This window comes from Myotis brandtii, unplaced genomic scaffold, assembly GCF_000412655.1.
Source record: "Myotis brandtii unplaced genomic scaffold, ASM41265v1 scaffold278, whole genome shotgun sequence".
NCBI classification, from domain to species: Eukaryota; Metazoa; Chordata; class Mammalia; order Chiroptera; family Vespertilionidae; genus Myotis; species Myotis brandtii.
Genome location: NW_005360594.1, coordinates 565,945 through 587,524, shown reverse-complemented (window position 1 = coordinate 587,524; position 21,580 = coordinate 565,945). Strand labels below are relative to the sequence as shown.

Genomic DNA, 21,580 nt, shown 5'->3' with positions numbered 1-21,580 from the left:
GCTGAGTGGCTGGTTCCCACGCTGGAGCTGTATGTGAGCTGGGTCAGGCTGGCTGCACCGGATCCTGTATGCTGGCCTGTGTCCTCACCACAGCAGGTCTTCAGAGAAAGCGGACACCAGGGTGTGGTAAACTGCAGACTTCCCACCCTGTGCTGTGCAGCGCAACGAATCTTGTCCATTAGACTGTGTTCCTTTAGTTGTTTAGGCAACATGCGATTGCTGCAATCGGCACGACGCTGGAGGCAGCTTTGTGTTGTCGAAGGTAAAATGACTGGACAGTAAGTTAATGGGAAAGTCTGGCGGGAGGCGGAGGGGTTCTGAGGTGGGGCAGGAGCCTGGCTCTGGTGCTGCCGCTGGAAACCCGAGTTGAGGGCCCTGGGCTGACTCCCCTCGCTCCTTCTCATCTCTGAATAACAAGCGTCTGCCATGGTGTTCAGCACATGAAACCTTGTCATCAGAATTCCTGCATGAAGCTGATGTACTTAATTATACGGATTCTTACCTATCATTAAGGCCGGACTGGTGGAGCCCCTACTCCGCTTCTTAAAGGGATAACAGCCTTTATTCTTGACAACAGCCCGGGTTTTAACTGAGGAAGCAGAAAAGCGATGGGCCTGGTGGGCGGGGACAGTGCCCAGAGAGTGACCAGCAGTGGAAAGGTGGGCGGTTTGGGGGTGGGGCTGCGAGCTCAGGTTCCTTGTGTGGAGTGACAGCAGCTGGAGTTCCTGAGGCTGCTGCAGGCAGACATGGGACCCTCCCAGTCCCGTGTGCCCGCTCCAGCGTGCCCTGCAGCCCTGTGTGAGGTGAGGTTGAACTGAGCCAGACTGTCATAGCCCAGGTGAGCAGAGCTGAGGAGGCAGGGCTCCTCCTGGAAGGTGGCGGTGAGCCAGGTGAACAGTGAATCCACCAGCTGTGAACTGTTGGCAGCACCCTGGGGTGGGAGCACGAATGGGGTGGGCCCTGTGTCAGAATCAGGGGTCTGGGCTGTGCTTGGCTGGCAGAGCCTTGCCTTGGTGGAGCTGAGTGGACATCTAGTGGCCGTCTGGGGGAACCTCACGCTCTCTCTGCTTTCTGAGCTCCACTGGGCTTCTCCGAGGGCACCACGGGCCAACCTGTGCCCATGGCCCAGAGAGGGAGAGGGGCTGAAGGTTCCAGTCTGCCCAGGCAGCGGCCATCTCCTCCTTGTCTCCCCTTCTCTCTGGCCACCCAAAGCAAAACCTCCACTCCCCTCTGCAGAGGTCAGCTGCAGCCCAGGTCACCTGTGACGGAGCACAGGCTCTGCTGATGCCTCTCGTGGCCTGCGGAGAGAAGATATGGGCTACAGAGGCTTTAAAAAAATAAAAAAAAAAGAACAGGATGATTCAAAGGACAACCAGAGGCTGTCCACTTCCCGCGGTCACTCTGGCTGCTGTGAGGGGAATGGATTGTGGGTTAAGGGAGATGTGGGCAGGAGGGGAGGCAGGGAAGGTGGTGAGGAGGCAGGGGTGCCGGCGAGGGCTGAGGGGGGCTTGGGCAAGGTTTGGGCGGTGGGGCTGGTGAGAGGTAGAGAGATGGAGAATGAGTTTTAGGGGTAACAGTTGGCAAGGATTACTTGATGTATTAGATTTGGGGGGTGATCAGATTTGGGGAGTGACAGAAGTCAAGGGTGGGCTCCTAGATGTTTGGTCTTGGCAGCTAGGTGAACAGTGGCATCATATACAGGGAAGATGAGGTGTTTTGAGCGGAAATTGAGGTTTTTGCTTTGAACATGTTCAGTTTGAAATGCTTATATGAGTCTGCAGCTGAGGGGACGGTCCAGGCCCAAGAGAGAAAGTTGGGAGACATGGACGTGTGAGATTGGAGGTGACAACCTCGGGGGGAATGTAGACAGAGGAGCCCCGGGGACTGGCAGGGTGCTCAGACGGGAAGAGGCCCTGGCGAAGGAGACTGAGAAGGAAGCGCTGGCGGGGAAAGAGGAAAGCCAGCAGAGTCATGGGGGCCGGAGGGAAGTGTTCCCGGGGGATGAGGCCAACCAGTTCACCACACACACGGCAGCTCAGTTGTCACTGAGCTCAGGGAGGGCGTCGGGGAGGAGAGCACCTGAGGGGCGGGGGATGAAGAGAGAATAGGAGGTGCCGTTGGGCAGACAACTCTGCAAGTTTTGTAAAGGGGCTTGTGGTGCAGGTGGCGTGGGGTCAGGGAGGAGTTTGAGGTGGGTGATGGGAAGCTAAGATTTATCCCAGTAGGAATGTTTCAGAAGAGGGAGAAGGATTTCAAGAACCAAGTCCCTTGGTGAGCATGTAACTGGATGTGGGGCAGCTGTCAGGGTGGGTGTGACTTGGTGTTGGGAAGATGAGGTATTGTTGTCCGGACATTTGTGCTCTAAGAAGTGCAGGGCCGAGTCACCAGCTGAACATTGAAGTGAGAAGATGACAGATTTGAGGGAAGAGAAGAGGGTTGCAACAGCCAATGAGATGTCATTGCAGGGCCATCTCATCTTGTTCATCAGCCAGATTCATCGTTCCCATTGTCGAACTCTCTACCTTGGACCTGAGAAGGCGTCTTACCCAGGCTTTGCTCAAGGCTTCTGTACGCCCACATCTTCCTTTCCCCTGCTCTTCATTTAGCCTCTCCCCCAGCTGTACAGTCCCCAGTGAGTACAACCTGAGTTAACAATTTTGAGTCGGCAAAAGCAACACAGGTGGAGTTGCCCCAGGAATGAGACAGGGCCTGTAGTTGGAGAGGTTGCTGACCCTGCACAGACCAGCTGCCAGGGGCTCACCAGGCAGCATGGACCCAGAGCTTCTCCAGGCCATTACACTGAGGCAGCCTGTGGCTCACACCACAGTACGACCTCAGGAGCCCCTCTAAGCAATTCCCTTCCCATGGGGCCTTTGAAACTCACAGGTAACATGGAAGTGTGATACCTAAGTTGTGGGGACTCACCGAGGTGTGATATATGTGAAAGGAGATGATCAACATCTGTCAGCTCCAGTTCTGTTTGGATTGCCGTTTCTGCAACCATGCACCTAATTCTTGACTTTGCATTTTTCTTCCCAGAGAGTGAAAATCCTCAGGTGACTTAGACGCTGGAAGGAAAGGGCGTGGGCTAGCCCTGCTCCTCTCAATCTGTATTACCTCGGTCCATTTATTTAACCTCACTCTGCTTAACTTTAGTTCACTCATCAGTAAAGTAGGATAACAATCAGACTGATAAGATCCCCATTTGGGGAGGGGGTAAAGACACATTTGTAATACCTTAATCAATAAAAAATTAAAAAAAAAGATCCCCACTGGGTACTGGGCCCAGGAGACATTCACATTCAACAGATTTGAGTCACCAAATACTTGAATGTCTCCTGTGTGCCAGGCACTGCACTGACCTCATGGGGTCTGAATATTCTCGTGTGTGGAAGGCAGACCGACAGTAACCACATCCAGGCTCTGGGCATGAGTGCCTGGCAGGGATGGAGACTGACAGTGGGGGGTGATGGCTCTGTCTAGCAAGGTCTCTGGTGACATTCGAACAGACTCGACAGGCCACCCAGGGGTCTCAGCTGGCAGCTGTCACCTGCGAGAGTGCTTCTGGGCAACATTCCCTGCAGCGCCGGCTTGGGTGTGGAGCTGGCTGGTGTTTGGGGAGTTTCTTGGTGGCTAAGGAAGTTTGCTCGGCAGGGCCCTCATCCTCGCTCTGCTTCTTTCCCAGGGTTTAACTCCCTCGTGGGAGGCGTGATGGGCTTCTCTATTCTTCTGAGCGCGGAGGTGTTCAAGCATAACTCAGCGGTCTGGTACCTGGATGGCAGCACAGGTGTGCTCATCGGCCTTATCATATTTGCCTACGGGGTCAAGTAAGTGCCTGTTTTCCTGTTTGCTTTCCTGGCATCCAAGAGTGTTCCGTTTTCCACCCCTGATGGTCATACCTTGTACCTGGGACCCCCCTGAGCCTACGTGGGGTCAGGTGACTGGAAAAGCTCACATCGGAATCAGAGTCTTGTGGCTGGCACTGAAGTGGGGCAAGGACTTTGACAAGAGGTATAGGCTTTAAGTCACAAACGGGCACCAGTGCTGGGCTGAGGACTCCTCATGACCTCTGGCTGTGAAAACCAGTAGGCATCTGAGTGAGATGGGGCTACTGGAGTCTCAAGCGTTCATCTCGAGGGGCCTGTACATGGACTTACTCACGGACTCATTTCTCTGGGCTTCAGTGCAAGGTCAGCCGCTTGAAAAGTGCCAGGGACATCCAGGGAAAAACTGAATGGACTAGCTTCAGGGTGAGGGCTGGAGGAAAAGGGGTCAGGGCAGTTCTCTCCAGGGATGGAAGTGCTGGCAGACAAGATTGCTTTGCTGAGCCCTACTGCACTGGGATTTGGCACAGTTGGGATTTGGCACCCAACTGTGCCAAATCCCAGCTCTGCATCACCTTGGCTAACACCATTTGCCCCACCCTAGCATTTCTCAGAGACCCCACCCCACTCAACTCGAATTTCTGAGTGCTTCCAATGGATCTTCCACTCAAGTGGCCTGCCGTGGCTCACACTATGGACTTACCTAAAATCCCTCAAAGTTCCAAAAACCCCAAACAAGCAGCAGCTAGCCTGGCACAAGAGGGGATATATCTCAACTTGCACTGTAATTCCCATCAGGGGGCCCCAAGCCTGACAAAACTGGCCAGTGTTGACTTGGAACTAACTTCAACTAAATGGCCATGAGCCCAGCACACGTGGTGCCCGTGTCAGCACACACTGTGGTGCCCACCAAAGGGTCCCAAGACCGAAGCTAGTGGCAACCAGCCTTGATTCACAGCACAGCCTCTTCCAAGTGCCTCCAAGCCCAGCACAAGTGGCAACAAACCACAAAGACTTTGTCGCTCTGACCAGATGACCTCAAGCCTGCACTGGAGCCCCTCCTAAGAAGCTCCAGAACCAGCACACCAGGGGCCAGCTTTAGACTCTGTCAGGGCACCACCAACTAGCTCCACAAATGGCTCATCTGCAGGGTGGAAGCAGCTGGCAACAAAGCCCCACTAAAACGACTCCCACTATGTGATTAGCCTCCACACAATAGCTTGTCTGCTTTAGTCATGTAGCCTGAAGGTCAATCCCACCCACCTGATGTGCCAACAGGGCTCAACTACACTGGAGGGCATACACAACTCACAAAAGGGACACTCCTGTAGCCCCTGGCTCAGGTGATCAGGGAGACTGTGCCACTGGGCCCCACACACAAGACACTGTATAAGGCCATTCTACCAAGACTGGGAGATAGCAGATCTACTTAACACATAGAAGCAAACACAGGCAACCAAAATGAGGAGACAAAGAAACACACCCCAGATAAAAGAACAGGAGGAAACTCTAGAAAAAGAGCTAAACAAAATGGAAACTCTAGATGCAGAGTTTAAAACACAGGACTGAATTATTGATCTGGAAGACAAGGTAGTGGGAAACACCCGTTTGGAACTGCAATAAGAAAGAATATTTTAAAATGAGGATAGTTTAAAGGATAATGTAAAGAATAACAACATTTGCATCATGGGGGTACCAGCAGGAGAAGAGGGAGAACAAGGGATTAAAAACCTACTTGAAAGAAATAATGACTGAAAACTTCCTAATCTGGCAAAGGAAATAGACAAGTCCAGGAAGCACAGAGAGTCCCAAACAAGACGAACCCCAAGAGGCCCTCACCAAGACATATCATAATTAAAATGCCAAAGGTTAAAGACAAAGAAAGAATCTTAAAAACAGCAAGAGAAAATCATTCCATTACCTTTAAGGGAGCTCCCATAAGACTGTCAGCTGATTTCTCAACAGAAACTTTGCAGCCAGAAGGGATTGGCACAAAATATTAAGAGTCATGAAAAGCAAGGACCTACCACAAAGGTTATTCTATGTCATTATAATCAAAGCAGACAAGAAAAAGCTAAAGGAGTTCATCACCACTAAACAAGTGTTATAAGAGATGTTAAAGGGACAGAATGTCTATCATCAGTAATCAAACAAGTGTTAGCAAGGATGTGAAGACAAAGAGAAGCCTTGTGCACTGTCGGTGGGATTATAAATTGGTACAGCTACTGTGGATAATGGTATGGAGGTTCCTCAAAAAATTAAAAATAGAACTACCATGTGACCCATAAATCCCACTTCTGGGTATTCATCCAAAGAAATTGAAAACATTAATTAGAAAAGACATATGCAGCATTATTTACAATAGCCAAGATACTAAGGCAACCTAGGTGCTCATGGATAGATGAGTGGATAAATAAGGTGTGGTACATATATACAAAGGAATATTACTCTGCCATAAAAAGAATGAAATCTTGCTATTTGCCACAACATGGATGAACCTAGAACAGTGATGGCGAACCTATGACACCAGTGTCAGAGGTGACACGCGAACTCATTTTTTTGGTTGATTTTTCTTTGTTAAATGGCATTTAAATATATAAAATAAATATCAAAAATATAAATCTTTGTTTTACTATGGTTGCAAAAATAAAAAAATTTCTATATGTGACACGGCACCAGAGTTAAGTTAGGGTTTTTCAAAATGCTGACACGCCGAGCTCAAAAGGTTCGCCATCACTGACCTAGAGGGTATTATGCTAAGTGAGATAAGTCAGACAAAGACAAATACCATATGATTTCACTTATATTTGGAATCTAAAAACAAAATATAGGAAAAAACAAAACAGAAATAAACTTTCAACTTTACACTTTAAACAATCAGGTAAATTATAAAATAATAGTGTACATGTCTACTTTTATAAATTAAATATTCTCTTAATTAGGGAAAATCTATTAGTGGTTGGGGGTAGTTGGGGAGGGAAAAGGGAATAACGCTGGTGGGTTTCTTTTTGGGGTGAGGAAAATGTTCTAGAATTAGGTGGTGGTGTTGATTGGACAATGTAAGCAAATACTAAACACCACCATATCATATACTTTCAAAAGCTGAATTTTATGGTATGTGAGTTAGTTTTTTTTTTTAATTGCCTCTCCCACCTGCTTCCCGAAGCGCTCAGACCCCAGGGCTTTGGGAGTGTGCTGGGTGACCTGTGTGTGTCCTCTGCAGACTCCTCATCGACATGGTGCCCAGGGTGAGGCAGACGCGCCACTACGAGATGTTTGAGTGAAGGGCCCGAGCGCCTGTCTGCATCTGCATGAAGACATCAGGACGACGAGAGGGTCCCACACGGCGGACGGTGCCAGTATTTAGCTGAACATCCACTTTCTTATTTGGAGAGTTTGTGTTCACGGGAACAGGCGTGCCCAGCAGGTTGGTCTGCACTGCTCCCCTCACCCACCTCCCCCGTCACCCCATCAGGACGCCATGCACAGGAGGGGACACTGGTTTTCCCATGCCCATTGGGAACTGGCTGTTTCTGTTTTCTGGAGTAAAAAGGTTCCTGTGGGTCGGGTAGGGTCTCTGCTTGGCAGGAAGTTCTGAAACAGAGCCACTGACCACACCCGCCTCCTCTGGGCATGGAGCAGCTCGGGCCCTTGGAGCTCATCTCTCCGGCAGAACTGAAGGGAAGACCGTGTGTACCCTTCTGTCCCTCACCCTTCACATGCCCAGACCGTCAGTGTCGCACTTCCTAATTCCTATCACTATATTTCATTAGTTTCATACTGTTTTACTAATCCTGAATCTAAATTGATTGGTTCAAAAGGAGATCGTTCTATTTTTAAAGTATTTAGTGATGTACGTGTGAGCTTTGCATGGACGAACTAAGCACATGACCCTTTCTTGTACATTCAGAACCTGCACACACATGTAAAAACAGGACCCGTTTTTGACAGATGTGAAACCACCGTTTATTTGTAATAAATAATTACACAATCTACCCACATGTGCAGGCGTCTGTGTTGTGTCACGTGGCCGTGGTACTCTGGCCTGTGAGAGGCGGCTGTCAGGACGAGCTGTCTGCAGCTCAGGTAACGTTAGGTATCAGTTCTGTGAGAATGGTCCCCACACCCATCAGTACTGCAGCACTTGCTGCTTGCCCAGGCGACTGTCCGGCCAGCAGAGACTGCGCCCTGTTTTGTGTGGCCCGGGAGGTGACCTTTGAGAGTGTCCCTGTCACAGGCAGGCTTGCTGTGGGGCTGAAGGGCGACATGGAAGGGTCACTTGTTCCGGGTGGAGTGTGAGTTGAGACCCTGAGGATTGTGGGTTGCGTCTGTGGGGAGGCCACCCATCGCTCGGGAGGAATGGCCACACACTGATGTGGTGGTGCCCGAGGCCTTGGAGCTGACCTTGCCTGGGACTGAGGGATGGTTGTCCCAGACCCTAACTCCCCCTCCCACACCCCACTCCCACTGCTCTGCTTCAGGCTGATGAAGGGGAGGTGGTTTGGTCTGGGGGCCCCTGACCTTGGTGCAGCCTGGCGCTGTCGGCCAGCTTCCTCCACAGCGCGTTGCAGAGGGCTCTGCAGGACACGAACACGGACCTGGTAAAGGGCCAACTGCTCAAGCAGGTCTGGGGATGGGAGATTCAGTGGTGTCTTTCCTGCAGGTTTCCTGTGTATTTAATACAGTATGGAAGCTCCGAGGGAAGCTAGGATGTAGCCCCCGCTAAACGTGCACGCTCGCCGCCTTCTCGGACCTTTCTGGGACTGGTGTACAGGAATCATGCTGTACCTGCGACTCCGTATCCAGGAACTGTGTGCTGTCCCTGCTCTGGGCAGAGCGTGAGAGGCTGTGCTGAGGCTGGGCCACGCCTTCCCCCAGCACCACCTGCAGCAGCCCCTGGTGTGCCCACAGACTTGATCTTGTTTCCAGAGCAGGTGCCTAACCCAGTGCTCATGAGGGAAATGCATCAGGTCTAACAGGCCCTCACCTTTTTAGGACTGTTTCTCTAGCACATCCTTAATGATGTTCAAGCATCTGATGTAGTACAGTTATCTCAAAAAAAAAAAAAAAAGGCCCCGTCTAGGGAGTGCTCTGAGATGAGTATGGGTGGATGTGAGGCAGGGAAAGAACACACCAGTGAAACCGTCCTCCACTCCATAACCGTCACGGTCTCTCAGCCTTTCCGGCAGTGTCTGCAAACGGCGAGACGCGGGCAGTGGACGCCAGCGCTGGGGTGCAGCTGGGCTGTGTTCTGCAGGTGACCCTGCACCCACCCAGCCCCCCAAAGATCACTCCTACCTGTCACACAAGAAAAGTTTATTGAAAAATAAAGTTCTCCCTAGTTTTGTCTACAACAGTGGAAAACAAAGCAGTGCTCTATGCAGGTACAGTACGTTGGGACGTGTGGACAGCGACACCTCGTTGGCAGAACCCTGCACTAAACCCCAGAGTGAACCAGGCGCTGTTTGAAGACACAGATGTGAACGGTCATTAGCTTAGAGACATCAAGTTGTGACAGCAACTACAGTAGAAGGGACATCACCATCTCCTTTGGCATCGACTGTTCCACTGTTGTCCTATTAACACCTGGGCAGGACAGTGAGCAAAATGCTTCCCAACTTTGCTCCGTCTCCCCTTGGGCAGAAGTGGCAGACTACCTAGTTCCCATGCCGCTGTCCCAGCCAGGCATTCAGGCCTCCAGCCTGGCTGACGTTCTCTGCGCGCCCCAAGCCCCCAGACACACCTGACGTCCTATGAGCACTCGCTGGCCGTGGTCCCTCTGCCAGGCCTCACCAGCTGCAGGCGACTGGGGGAGTTCATCTCAAGGCTCCACAAATCAGGGATAGAGGAATGATGCCTGGGAGAAGGTGAATCCCAGTCTTACACCCGCAGAAGTCTAGGGCTGCCGATTCAGCTGAAGAGAAACAGGAACTCGGACACAGGGCTCCAGCAAACTCCTCCACACTCCACAGTGCATCTGTCCAGAGGAGGACCAAGACAGGCGAGGAGACACAGCTCCAATTGGGGAGCAAGAGGCTAGAACCCCAATAAAAAAGTGAACTGACATTTAGGTGACGAGGAAAAAAAATCAGTGAACCACCAGCAGCTCTGGGAGTGGTTCTGAAGATACTCTCCCCGCCCCACCCCTGGCTCCACCGGGATGGTGGGATAGTCTTGGGGTTCCCCGGGCTAGCCGGTGGCCCCGGGCCAGTGCAAACACCTGACAGCGAACCCGCCCAGGAGTCTGGCCCCTTGTGGACTGGACTGTGGAGGAGCCGCCCTGGCCGGCAGGGGATAGCAGGGTCAATCGGTCGCTCCCCTCCCCTTGAAAACAGAAAAGCCTCTCTTACCGCGTTTCAGAGGAACAGTTAACTTTACGGGGTACAGTCAATGGGAAAATTCACCTTAATTTCTAGCTCAAAAAGTTCCCCAAGGAAAAACTCTGGAATGGTCCAGGAGACATCACTGGGGTGAGGCCCAGCATGGAGCCAAAGGTCACCCTTGCCACCTCCCGTGTGCAAATTCCGCAGCCTCGTTTCATCTGGGGCTGAAGCCAGGCATGTTTTCCAGTCAGTCAGTGCATTCAGGGATCCGGCAACGTTCCGGCCACAGGGTGGGCGCGGGACTTGGACACGCTAACCCGTAAATCCCACAACAGTCCGTCAACCTCGGACAATAGTGTCCTGTAGGTACGACTTTTGAACCAACTGATAAGGGGTGAGTGCAGCTCTTCTCAAATTTTGTAAAATGCTAATAACATTTAACACTTACTAGGGCCTACTATGTGCCAGACACTGCTAAACACCGAATCCTCACGAAACCCCTAAGTGCTAAGAGAGCTACGTAATTTTTTTTCCTGCATCTGAGACTACAGCTAGTTTGGCCGTTTGCTATAAAAACTTGGCTTTCCACTTCTGGTTGAAGCCAACAGGGATGAGAGGGACTGGCCCTCAGCTTTAGGACATCCCATCTTCCTTCCTCAGGAAGCCGAATCTCTGTGCCCATCAGCTCTTCACACGGAAGCGCTTGTGGGCCCATGGGGATGGGTGGAAGAGGAATGAAGCCAACGTGGAAACTAAAGTGTTTTTAAATAAATAAAATAGTCAGGCTTTGGATAGCAACACGTGTAACAGAGCCTGTCGTTAGCAAAATAGACTTTTAAAAAACCAAGGAGTTTGGGGGCAGGGGAGGGGGTGGTCATGTCCTGATGACACACACAATCCAGGTAAGCCACCATGGAGAGTGGGTGGCCTGCCTTGGTCTGGTCCACAAACACCACCCGCCTGTGAACAGCACAGTTTCAGTCGACCTTTCACATTCACGCGTGCGCTACCGCTGAGGCAGGGGCTCTCCTCCCAGACGAAACCCCGTGCTAAGGAAACAAAAGGGGGTGCATATTCTTCCCCCTTCGTGATGTCCAGCAGATCCAGTGTCCGGGGGCCAGTGCTACTCAGGAGCTCAGCGGGCCCTGCTTCTTTGCAGTGCAACCCCTCAGCCAAGGCTGGCACCTGCCCTGCCACACCTCACCGCATGCCTGGTGGCAGGGAGCCCAGGCCTAGGGGCAGGCAGCAGTCCCCGGCCCAGACGTGACCAAGTGGCCTGGGACGGTGTGGGCTGGTCTGGAGGGAGCCAGCACTTCTCGGGGTTCTTACCGCTTCAGGGGGGTGAATGTGCATATACGTGCTGGCCTAGGGCGCTGGAAGGGCATTTCCGGTGCCCAGCTGAGCGTCCACCGTGACACAAGGACAGGTCCTATCTCCAAGCTGGAGGAGTCTGCACCAGATTCCAAAACCAACCCCAAAGAAAAGTGAAAAGGCACCTCAGAGAAACAATAAATATCAAACAGATTTGCAACATTCCCAAACATACAGCAAACACAAAAAAGGCAAACTATACGCAGTGACAAAAACCCAACGTAAGCAAAGACGCAAAAAACCTCTCCCTTTGTTCAAGTGCAAGTCCAATTACATATGCGGAGTAAATGAGGTGTCCACTGACATTAAAAGCAGTGTTCCCCCTTTAGGAGCTTTTACTCCTGAAAGTCTTTACATGTCAAAGGAAGGCTTTCTCTCTTTTAATAAATTAGATAAATGTTTCCCCTCAAGTTTATTTTTTTAGGAATTTAAGATCACAGTGGGGGGAAAACGCCAGATTTCACTTAGGAAGAAATGTACAAAAACTTACAGGCCAGGTAAGGTGTGCTCATAGCCAGGGAGACAGGGGTCCGGGCGTAGGCCCGTGTGGAAGTGTCTCCAACCCCAGGTTGGTTTAGGACTCTGTTAGGAAAAATCGCCCACACACTGAGGTGCCCTCCACCCAAGGCAGGCAAGAATCAAGTCCCTACTGGTGTGGACCACTGCTGACCTGACTTGGGCCAAGTTGGGGGAGTGGGGGGTGGCGGCAGTACCTGCCCAGCGTCACTGCCTCTATTGATACAGCTTCAACAACTGGGGTGCAAGTCAGTGTGCCCCAGGAGCAGCAGACCCCTCTCTCTCCCCGTGGAACTGCCTCACCTCAGCCAACACTGGGCTGGCAGAAGCTGAGGCACCTAATGGGGAAGGTGCCCTGCTGGGCACCTGAGCTGAGGCTCCCGACACAGGAGTGGGAAGGTGGGGAGGCCCTGAGCTTGGGCAGCCAGCAAGCATTCCTAGAAGCTTCTGGAACACAAGGCAGGCACCGAATCTTTCCACAGAATGTAGCTTCCTAGTTTCCACACTCTCTGAGTCCCTGTGCTGGTTTAATAAACAGCTCTCGGCAAAATGGGTTGCTGAGCTTGGCAAACAGGTCTCGGCCCGCAGGCACCCCCTGCTGGTCGGATGCCTGCACTGACATCCTCACCATTGGGAGCTCCCAGAAGGACCCAGGAGAGGGCAGCATGGGCCCAGGAATTGTAGGCCTGGGAGCTCAATCCAATTCCCACAATTTAGGGTGCGGCCAAGAGGACCATTCACAGTGAAAAGCAATTCCTAACAGCAAGGAAGGCAGTTGTTGCCCCTCCTACCGCAGGTAACTGCCCTTGCAAAGCTTAAAAGAACACACACCCACACTCACTCACATCCTATTACAAGTTTCCTTTCTTGTGTCCTTGCTGCTGGGCCCTGGCCTCCCCATCAGCACTCTCCCTTGCACATGTGTTCAGGGGTCACCTGAGGGGTGGGGGAGGCCCTGGTTGCCCTCCTACCCCCTCCGTTCTCTAGGATTGGAGCTAGGATTCAGACACACTGAGAGTCGAAGTGAAAAAGGCCAGCTGTGCATTTGGTGCTATTTATGCCCGAGGGAAGAACTGAGAAGCAGGCAGAATCTAACTCCCCACACCTAAAGGCGCCGCACTCCCTCTGTCCTCCTGAAACAGAGTCCTTCCTTTAGTCTCACTTCTCAAAGGCCCACCCGCCATTCATCTTGCCAGCTCTTTGCCAGCCGAGGCGGGGCGGCTGCCCGAGGGCATGCAGGGTGCTGGGAGGCCAGGGCCACCACCGAGGGCTGGGTGGACCCCAACTATTCATAACAGGGAGACTCTAAGAGGGAGGAGAGGGCTCACTCTTACCGCGTGGGGATGCCAGGGCTTCCTAGGAAACGTACACCCAAAGCACTGGAACTGCCTGGTGGGGGCGGGGAACCCAACAAAGCAGAGCACAGGGCCTGGAAGGGGGGGGGCGGGTTCCAGTGAGTCTGACCAGGCCAAGCTACCAAGGGGCTCATCCCTCAGAATACTGGTGCCTGGGCTGAGAGCCACCCCACCCCCACCCCCACCCCCACAGGTGATCGGCCAGGACAGCAACTCATTTTCACACTGCCCTGCCCCTGCTCCCCTGGCGCAGGGCCTGGAAGGGGGGGGGGGGGCCCAGTGAGTCTGACCAGGCCAAGCTACCAACGGGCTCATCCCTCAGAATACCGGTGCCTGGGCTGAGAGCCACCCCACCCCCACCTCCACCCCCACAGGTGAGCTGCCAGGACAGTGACTCATTTTCACACTGCCCTGCCCCTGCTCCCCCGGCCAACATCAAGTTCGCCCAGAGCCCCATTCCCTGGGCTATGGAGGTCCCGGGCATTCAAAGGAATATAATGCAAGCCCAAGGTTTGGATCCCAGCTCCAGTGGTGACGCCAGGCCACAGGGGCCAGTTCACTCGTCCACTCCCAGCTCAAAGACAACGCTTGTAAGGGGTAAACATCATGACTAAGTCCAAGGGTAGTAGCTCTTTCGGTCCTGGTCCTGCCTTTCGGGATTTACCACCAACCACCAGATGTCAATTTCCCAATCATGTACTTCGTTCCCTGGCTGGGTTGTCCCCCCACATCTGGGTGCCTGTTCTGTAGCTGCCACCAAGCACACACACAAGATTTCCTTCTCTTCTGCCACCATCTGCTTTGAGGAGCGAGGTCCCCACAGTGCACCCGCCTCTCCCTCCTGTACCCGCCTGAAGGGGACAGGAAACTATTACAGTGAAGGTGGACGGTAAACAGTGGGAAATCAAAGAAACAAGACCTGTGATCAGTTCCTCTTTGCCCTCCCCTGGCCCCCTCCCCCTCCCAATAAATAAGTTAATGGATTTAGGAATGTTCCCATACAAAGTTCTTGCCAACCAGCTCAGTTCCCCCTCTGGTTTTGTTTTGTTTTAAATGAATCTTGAGATTCACGCTCTACCCTGGAGCAAGTGCATTGAGGGATTCTCCCTGCAGTTGCTCCTCAAAAAATAAAGTTGTGCCAGGAAGAGCAGCCAGGCTCCCGGCCTGACGCCTGCCCGCCTTTGGTTTTGGTGAAAATGCCGCTGTGATGCGCTGACCACAGCAGGAGTGATACCACATCGAAACCTTCCACCAAAAAGTTCAGGCTCTGGCGAGAGTCCCTGAATGACACCTGCCCCCCTGGCTCTGCCAGGAGGGGGCTGGAGCCGCTGTCTTCCCAGCACAGTGTGTGCAGGGCCAGCTGGTGGCCGCTAGAGACAGTCTTTGCAGAGAGCCACCTGGCCCTTGATGAAGTCCCGGCAGGGGCAGATCCTCCGGTGCCTGGGGTGGGCGCCTGCACAGCTGAACAGCAGGAGGTCACCTTGAAACACACAGTGCTTGTTCTTGGGATCAAAGGAGGGCACCAGGATGTCCTTGGCCAGCTCTGAGCTTTGGCAGATCACCTCGTACCTGGAGAGGAAGAGAAAAGCACAAGGTTTTAGGTGCATGGACTGTCCTCCTCACTGGCTCCTCAGCCCACCTCCTCAATGTGGGGAGCATGGTTCTTCTGCTGTAAATAGACAGCGGCCAGTACCCTCTGACCCAGCAAGTCTCCACCCTCTGACCCAGCAAGACTCCACTCCAGGGATGGGGCTAGAGAGAGGTGTGTGCCTGGATGTGTGTGGGGACACGCATTCAAGGCTGCTTGTGAAGACTGTATGTAAGCGTGAAAGTAAATAACCCAAACACCACGTGGGGAGTGGGGAAATCAACTTGGCGCACGTGCTTTGGGAGTTCTAGGCAGCCCCTGAAACAGGATGAGGTGCAAATGCAAGTGGCAGCGTGGAGCTGTCCTGCAGGAGGCAGGTCGCAGAACAGGAGGCACAGCGTGACCCAGCTCCACCTGTGTGTTTGTGCGATGTAAGCGTGAAAGTAAATAACCCAAACACCACGTGGGGAGTGGGGAAATCAACTTGGCGCACGTGCTTTGGGAGTTCTAGGCAGCCCCTGAAACAGGATGAGGTGCAAATGCAAGTGGCAGCGCGGAGCTGTCCTGCAGGAGGCAGGTCGCAGAACAGGAGGCACAGTGTGACCCAGCTCCACCTGTGAGTTTGTGCGTGTGCACATGTGAGTGGGTGAGGGTATGGGTGTGTAAGAACGTGAGTGAGTGTGTGTGATGTATGTGTATGTGCAGGTGAGTGGTTGAGAGCATGAGTGTGTAAGAACGTGTGTGGTATATGTGTGTGTGCATGTAGTGGGTGGGAGTATAAGTGTGGAAGAATTGTGTGTGAGTGTGTGTGGTGTGTGTATATGCATGCATGTGAGTGGTTGAGAGCATGGGCAAGAACGTGTGTGTGGTGTGAGTGTGCAAGTGAGTGGGTGAGAGTATGAGTGTGTATAAGAAGGTGTGTGTGTGTGTAAGAGAATGTGTGCAAGTGAGTGGGTGAGAGTATGAGTGTGTATAAGACGGTGTGTGTGTGGTGTATGTGTGTGTGTGTGTAAGAGAATGAGAGTGTGTGTAATGTGTATATGTGAGACTGTGTGTGTGTCTAAAAGCCGAGAAGGCTATACATTAAAACCTTAACAATGGTTACTTCTAAGGAGTAAGACTGGGCAAAGTCGTGTAAAATTTAAATACAGGGTGTCCCAAAAAACTGCATATACATTTTAATAGCTGATAACTCAATTTTGAAAATGAAATGATTTTAATAAACACTACCTTTATAATTATTCAAAGTGTGTGTACCTTTTTGGACACCCCAATTTTTACAGCTATGTTGAATGTTTTTATTGACGGCTCACAAAGATTCCAGCTGCATGGCCTTGGTCTCTGTGGCAGGAATCATCTCCCTGGTACCCTGCTAATCAGAGGGAGGTGCTGCTCTGGGGCGTGGCTCACTGGACCTCTGCAGCCATGGCAACAGCAGTGCCCTCCCCTTCCCCCCAGGTAAGTGCTAGGCCTCAGGACTGCAGGGAGGAGTCTAAATCCTGACCTCAGCCAGTGCTCCTGCTCCTCTGCCATCTCCTACAGCTGGCTTGTCTGTGGGCTGCAGACCCAGTGCCTCTGCCTCTCCGGCTGGGACACTGCCTGGGCCCAACACTGCCGGCCTCTGTCCCAGAGGGGGGGGCCACGTCTTCTCCTCCTGCCCCTTGGGCACCAGGTGTCCAGCCTGGTGCCTGCCTACTACGTGAGGACAGTTCAGAGAAGAAGGTCCAGGCGGCCAGGCAGACCTGTGACCCTGGAGCCATGACGGAACCTCTGTGAACGGGGGTAGATAATTCTTAACCACGGGAGGTGCAGGAATGACAGCAGCACCCCCAGAGCACTGGGCAACGTCTAGCGCTGGGGGAGGTCTCAGGAAGTGGGAGCTGCTGTCACAAACATCATCGCCATCATGGTCCTCTGCCTGGCAGACACTGGGTGGGCTAGGCCGCCGGCCTCCCTGCCCACAGTGTGAACAGACACACAGGACAACTGTCTCAATTTTCCGACATTCACAGAAGTCTCGATTCCTGCGGACAGGGGAGGGTCCAGCTGGGGACCCTGAGGTTTCCTGCTGTCCCTGCAAAGCTTCCAGGTCTTCCTCCCCCAGGCCCCATTCCTCCAGCCTCCTCTTGTCTTCCTCCAGCCAACTAACACCCTCCCTGGCCAACACTAATCAGGTGATTTCCAGGGCATCTGGGGGATGCTGGTGGCTCTTGGGGCTGCCGGCCTGGGGCTCGCTCGGTGCTGGGGGGGGGGGGCAGCGCTCCCTCGTATCTCACCCCTGCAGTCACCAGTGGGCTCTGCGACTTCCCTAAATCCCCCATCACCTCTGGTCTTGGCACACCAGCCAGGAGGTGGAGGCGTGCAGAGGGTTAAGGTTGTGGAGCAGGAAGGCGAAGGCAGGAAGTGGGGCTTTATGGCTTTCCTAAAGGAAAAGCGAACAGAGATTCAGGGTTTCCAAGCCCACGCAGGCTATCCCAGCTGCCAACCCACCGCGAGGGGTCTCCGAGCTCACATGTGCACTCAAGTTTCCACATGGAACTCGGCCTGGCAAACAGTATGCTCCAGCTCTTTGTTGAGGAGGATGATAGCACCTGCTGTATTTTGAGTCATCTGCCTGGTACCCTGCTAAGCAGGAGCATGGGAATGTCTGCAACTCACCTCAGACCCCATGGCAGGGGCTGTCACTGTCAGTGGCCACAAAGAACCCTCGAGCTCCTGCCCTGGTCACCTGGACTCAGACCACAGGCTCAGTCTCCTGGTGTGAGCGCATCTCACTGGGGTGGTCGTGGGAGCAGCCTGCCTGCCCAGGGATGGTGTTGGAGACCACAGTCTTCCCACGGTCCAGGGTGTGGCACAGCTCTGGCCACTTCTGGATGCCACCCACCTGCTGGCCCCAGGGAGTACTCCCTCCTTCAGCGGCAGGGCCCTGCCCCACAACCCTGGCTGCACAGGAAGGCCATGCCATCATTCCTGCTTAACTGGTGAGCGAATTCACCAGAGAGGTGAGGTGACTTTCCTAATCCTTGGAGTGTACCTCCACGGCCCGCAATCCCCTCTCCACTGGGGACTCCTTCCTTTCCAGGGCATGCACGCCACTGTTCCAGCTTCTGTATTCCTCTGATGTCTGTCACCCCCGGACACACACACCCATTCACACCCATTCTTGCTCACACACCCTCACACCTGTGCGGGGACCCTGGTGTGGTCTAGTTTCCCTTCTGCGGGGCGCTGCCTCTCCAGCTTCTCTTACAGGGCAGAGTTAGGGCTCCTGAGGCCCAATGCCTCGGTTTACATTTTATGGCTCTGGAAGAATCAGAGGGCAAAGGCCCGCCTCCCCATGGGCCCCCGACTTCCTGAGAGGACAGAGCTGCTCATCCCCCTGACACACAGGGTGAGGGGCCATAGCTGGCCTAGCCCTCCCATCGTCCCTGTCCTGGAGTTCCTCCCTCCCCCACCTGCCACCCTGCTACTTCCAAGTGCCCCAAGCTCCCCTTGACCATTCTGACTCAGGGTCACTTCCTCTTCTCAGGCACCAAAGCTTAGTTAAAATCCTCCCAAACTCAATAATCTAATATTTTACAAGATACAACTTGAAAAGGCAGCCAAATCACAAACAAGGTCTCATGTGAACGCACGTTCCTACTTACGGAGCGAGGCCCTGCCCACAGGGCCCCCCCGGCCTGGACTTGGTTCATCCCAGGGTGTCTACCCATTTTGGTCAGAACTGCGCACGCTCTGTGCACAGGAGCTGGTCGTTGCCCCTGCAGCACACACCGTGCCCTGCCTGCACCGGAGCTCAAGACCAGCTGCCGATTCCCGATTCAAGGTGACGGACGGCATGGGACGTTCCAAAGGGCTCAATTCATGTCACAATCCAGGCCCGCAAGGTGGAGCAGGAAAGGCAGTGCTGGCGTGTGGAGCCCCTCACTGCTAACTGGCCATGGACATGGGTGGGCCAGGGCGCCTTGTGCTGAGGAGGCACTAACAGCTGGCAGACAGCTGGGGTTTTACAACACTGTCAGCATTTACAAAGCAGGCACAACGCATTCAGTAGGGCCCTTACGTTCAGAGAATTAACTGCAGGCAGCTTTATTGCAATGTTAGCATTCCCTGCAGGCTCCCAAGAAGAAACCCACATGGCTACAACGGGCGTCGTTAGGCACTCCCATGGCATGGGGCCTGGCTCTCTTGGCTCCTCCTGGTGACCTGGGGCCTGCTCCCCCACCCAGAGCTCTGGCTGCACATCATCTCACCATCACCCAGGATGTCCCCATTTTACAGATGAGAATATTGAGGAGACAGAGGAGAGTAGTCCATTGGCTCCCCTTCCTGTCTCCTCACCGGACCTAGGCCTGTGCCCGGGGGAAAGGCATGCTGTGTGGGGCCTCGATCACGGGACCCGGGCAGCAGCATCCCTGTTTCTTGGGGACAGGTTGGGGGCATTTAGACAATTCTGGGTGGACAGTCCCTAGTCTGCCCCCAGCAAGTCCAGACTCTGATGCATAGACACTGGGGGTTCTCAGAAAGCCACTTTGCTGCTGGAGCTGTTCCTAAGACAAGCCGGGGGGAAGCCCCTGCTGGACCCTAGAATCCTGGATGTGTGCAGTGGAAATGGAAGCTCCTAGGACCATTACAGGCTTCCCATAAATCCCAGAGCACCGCTCCCTCTCCCAGATTTCACCACAGCAGCACTGCACTGACTGGCCCGGCCTGGCCTTTAGGTTGATGGGGAGCCAGGGCAGCCTCAGAACCTGGTCTGGGCAGGAAGAGAGCGTCTCCCACGTCCCTCCTCGGCAGGGCTTCCCTGCGGCTGAGATGCCAGAGCCACGTGCTCTTCTAAAATGGGTTTATACTTGAGAGTAATGACCAGGCCAGCTCAGACAACTGTGCACGGTGACCTTGGTGGCCGACCTCGTTCTCCGGCAGGCATGAAGCCAGAGCGGGGCCAGGCACGCCTCGCTCCAGAGGCCACTGTGTTCCTTAAACACCCTTTGAGACACGGACAGACCACTGCTCTACGGAGGGGCCATGAGTCAGAGGTCAAAGAAACCTCCCATGGAAATTTGGGAACTTCAACTGCCAAACTCAAAATGCCAATGCAGAGGGAAGTGAGTAGCGTCAGTAAAAACAATGCAAGCACGAGGGCAAAGCTCATGCAATCTAGACGGCCCCTCCTGGGCGCAGGCTGGCCCAGGTTCCGGGCGCCCACCACACCCACCTCCTGCCGAGGGACCTGGCAGGGTCAGGCCTGCTCATACCAGAGGAGCTGGACAAACATGCAAACAGGGACGGGCTGCAAGAGGGGAAGGTGGCGTGGACTTTGCTGTAGGCAGTTCTTGCCAGCTCCTTGCCCATGTCTCTCCTTCCTTCCTCACTCTAGGGCACAAGGCTCACCCGCCACCTGCACGTCTCAGACTGCTGTGGTTCTGTGCCCACCTCCGCTCCTATGGTTCTCGGCTATGACGGTAGCAAAGTGAACACCTCCCACAATCTTCAAGCTCAGACATGACATTACTTATGCAAATAAATGCCCTCATTCGAATTCTAAATATATCGGCATGCCAGGTGACCTCATCCACCTAACAATAAAAATGCCGCTAACTTTCTCTGGGGGGATTGCGCTGCAACCTGCTCACCTTCCCACATCTTTCCCCACAGCCCACGAGCCTGGAAAGGGAACCTCATCCTGCTCTGGGCCGCCCCGCCCCGCCCCGCTCCAGCACTCACTTCAGCAGGTCCTTGTCCTTGTTCAGGTGCTGGAAGAAAGATGGCTCACAGATGAGCTGGTTTTCCTGGCACACCTGCTTGCAGGACTGCCCGGGCTCAGCAAGCTTCACCTGCAGGGCACTGAGGGGCGGCCACATCACCTGCCCGTGGCAGAAGTCCTGGAATGACAACAAAGCCATCAGCCAAGGGATCAGAGCTGCAACCTGCAATCCCCAGCCTGGCAAGCAGCCCACAGGGGAGGTGGCTGCTGCCAGGGAACAGGGAAGGGGAGCCTTGGTTGGGCTCAGGGCTTGTTGGCTGAAAACAGTTACAATGCCGTCCTAATTCAGCAGCTAGGGAAACTGTCTGAGGACGTGTGGTAGGATGTGAGGTAACCTGCACCCCATCAGGGAGGCACCCTGGCACAGGTGTGGGAGCTCAGAATGGGGCAGGGCCTGTCGTTTCCGGGATCTAGAGGGAGTGGAGGAAACTAGCAGGTCTAGGGAGGACCCGGGTGAGCTGGGCTAATGCAAACTACTTTGTTTATATACCTTCAGGGGACATCTGATAACTTCGACAGCCTTTAAGTATTAAGATAAGTAGATTTTAAATCCAACGTACACCAAAGCCTATGGTGTGAGTGCATGGGATAGGCAAACAACCAGAGAAACCTGGGTCAGACCAGCCATCTACATCACTAGAAGCCCCGTGAGAATTTAACCCTGGATTAGGCTGGGGAACTGGAAGTCCTCCAAGGCTGGAGGCTCCAATACTGGCTGTAGAGCTTTTTTTTTTTTTTATGTTTTTATTGATTTCAGCGAGGGAGAGGGAGGGAGAGAGAGAAGCATCAATGATGAGAGAGAATCATTGATCTGCTGCCTCCTACATGCCCCCTAT

The 21,580-nt window shown here is 53.5% G+C and overlaps 2 protein-coding genes across 3 annotated transcripts in view; one reads left to right on the top strand and one right to left on the bottom strand.

Moving 5' to 3' along the window:
- Nucleotides 1-7,819, top strand: part of TMEM163 (transmembrane protein 163) — an 80,486-nt gene extending 72,667 nt beyond the window's left edge. The window contains exons 5-6 of the mRNA XM_014541768.1: nucleotides 3,686-3,827; nucleotides 7,048-7,819. Coding sequence (XP_014397254.1) covers nucleotides 3,686-3,827; nucleotides 7,048-7,108 — 203 coding nt within the window. The 3' untranslated portion in view covers nucleotides 7,109-7,819. The remainder of the gene's footprint in view (nucleotides 1-3,685; nucleotides 3,828-7,047) is intronic.
- A 5,847-nt stretch (nucleotides 7,820-13,666) lies between these two features.
- Nucleotides 13,667-21,580, bottom strand: part of MGAT5 (mannosyl (alpha-1,6-)-glycoprotein beta-1,6-N-acetyl-glucosaminyltransferase) — a 302,502-nt gene continuing 294,588 nt past the window's right edge. For both annotated transcript variants that reach the window (XM_005868854.2, XM_005868853.2), the window contains 2 exons: nucleotides 20,705-20,862; nucleotides 13,667-14,958 (listed from right to left, as the gene is read on the bottom strand). In XM_005868854.2, coding sequence (XP_005868916.1) covers nucleotides 14,760-14,958; nucleotides 20,705-20,862 — 357 coding nt within the window. In that variant the 3' untranslated portion in view covers nucleotides 13,667-14,759. The remainder of the gene's footprint in view (nucleotides 14,959-20,704; nucleotides 20,863-21,580) is intronic.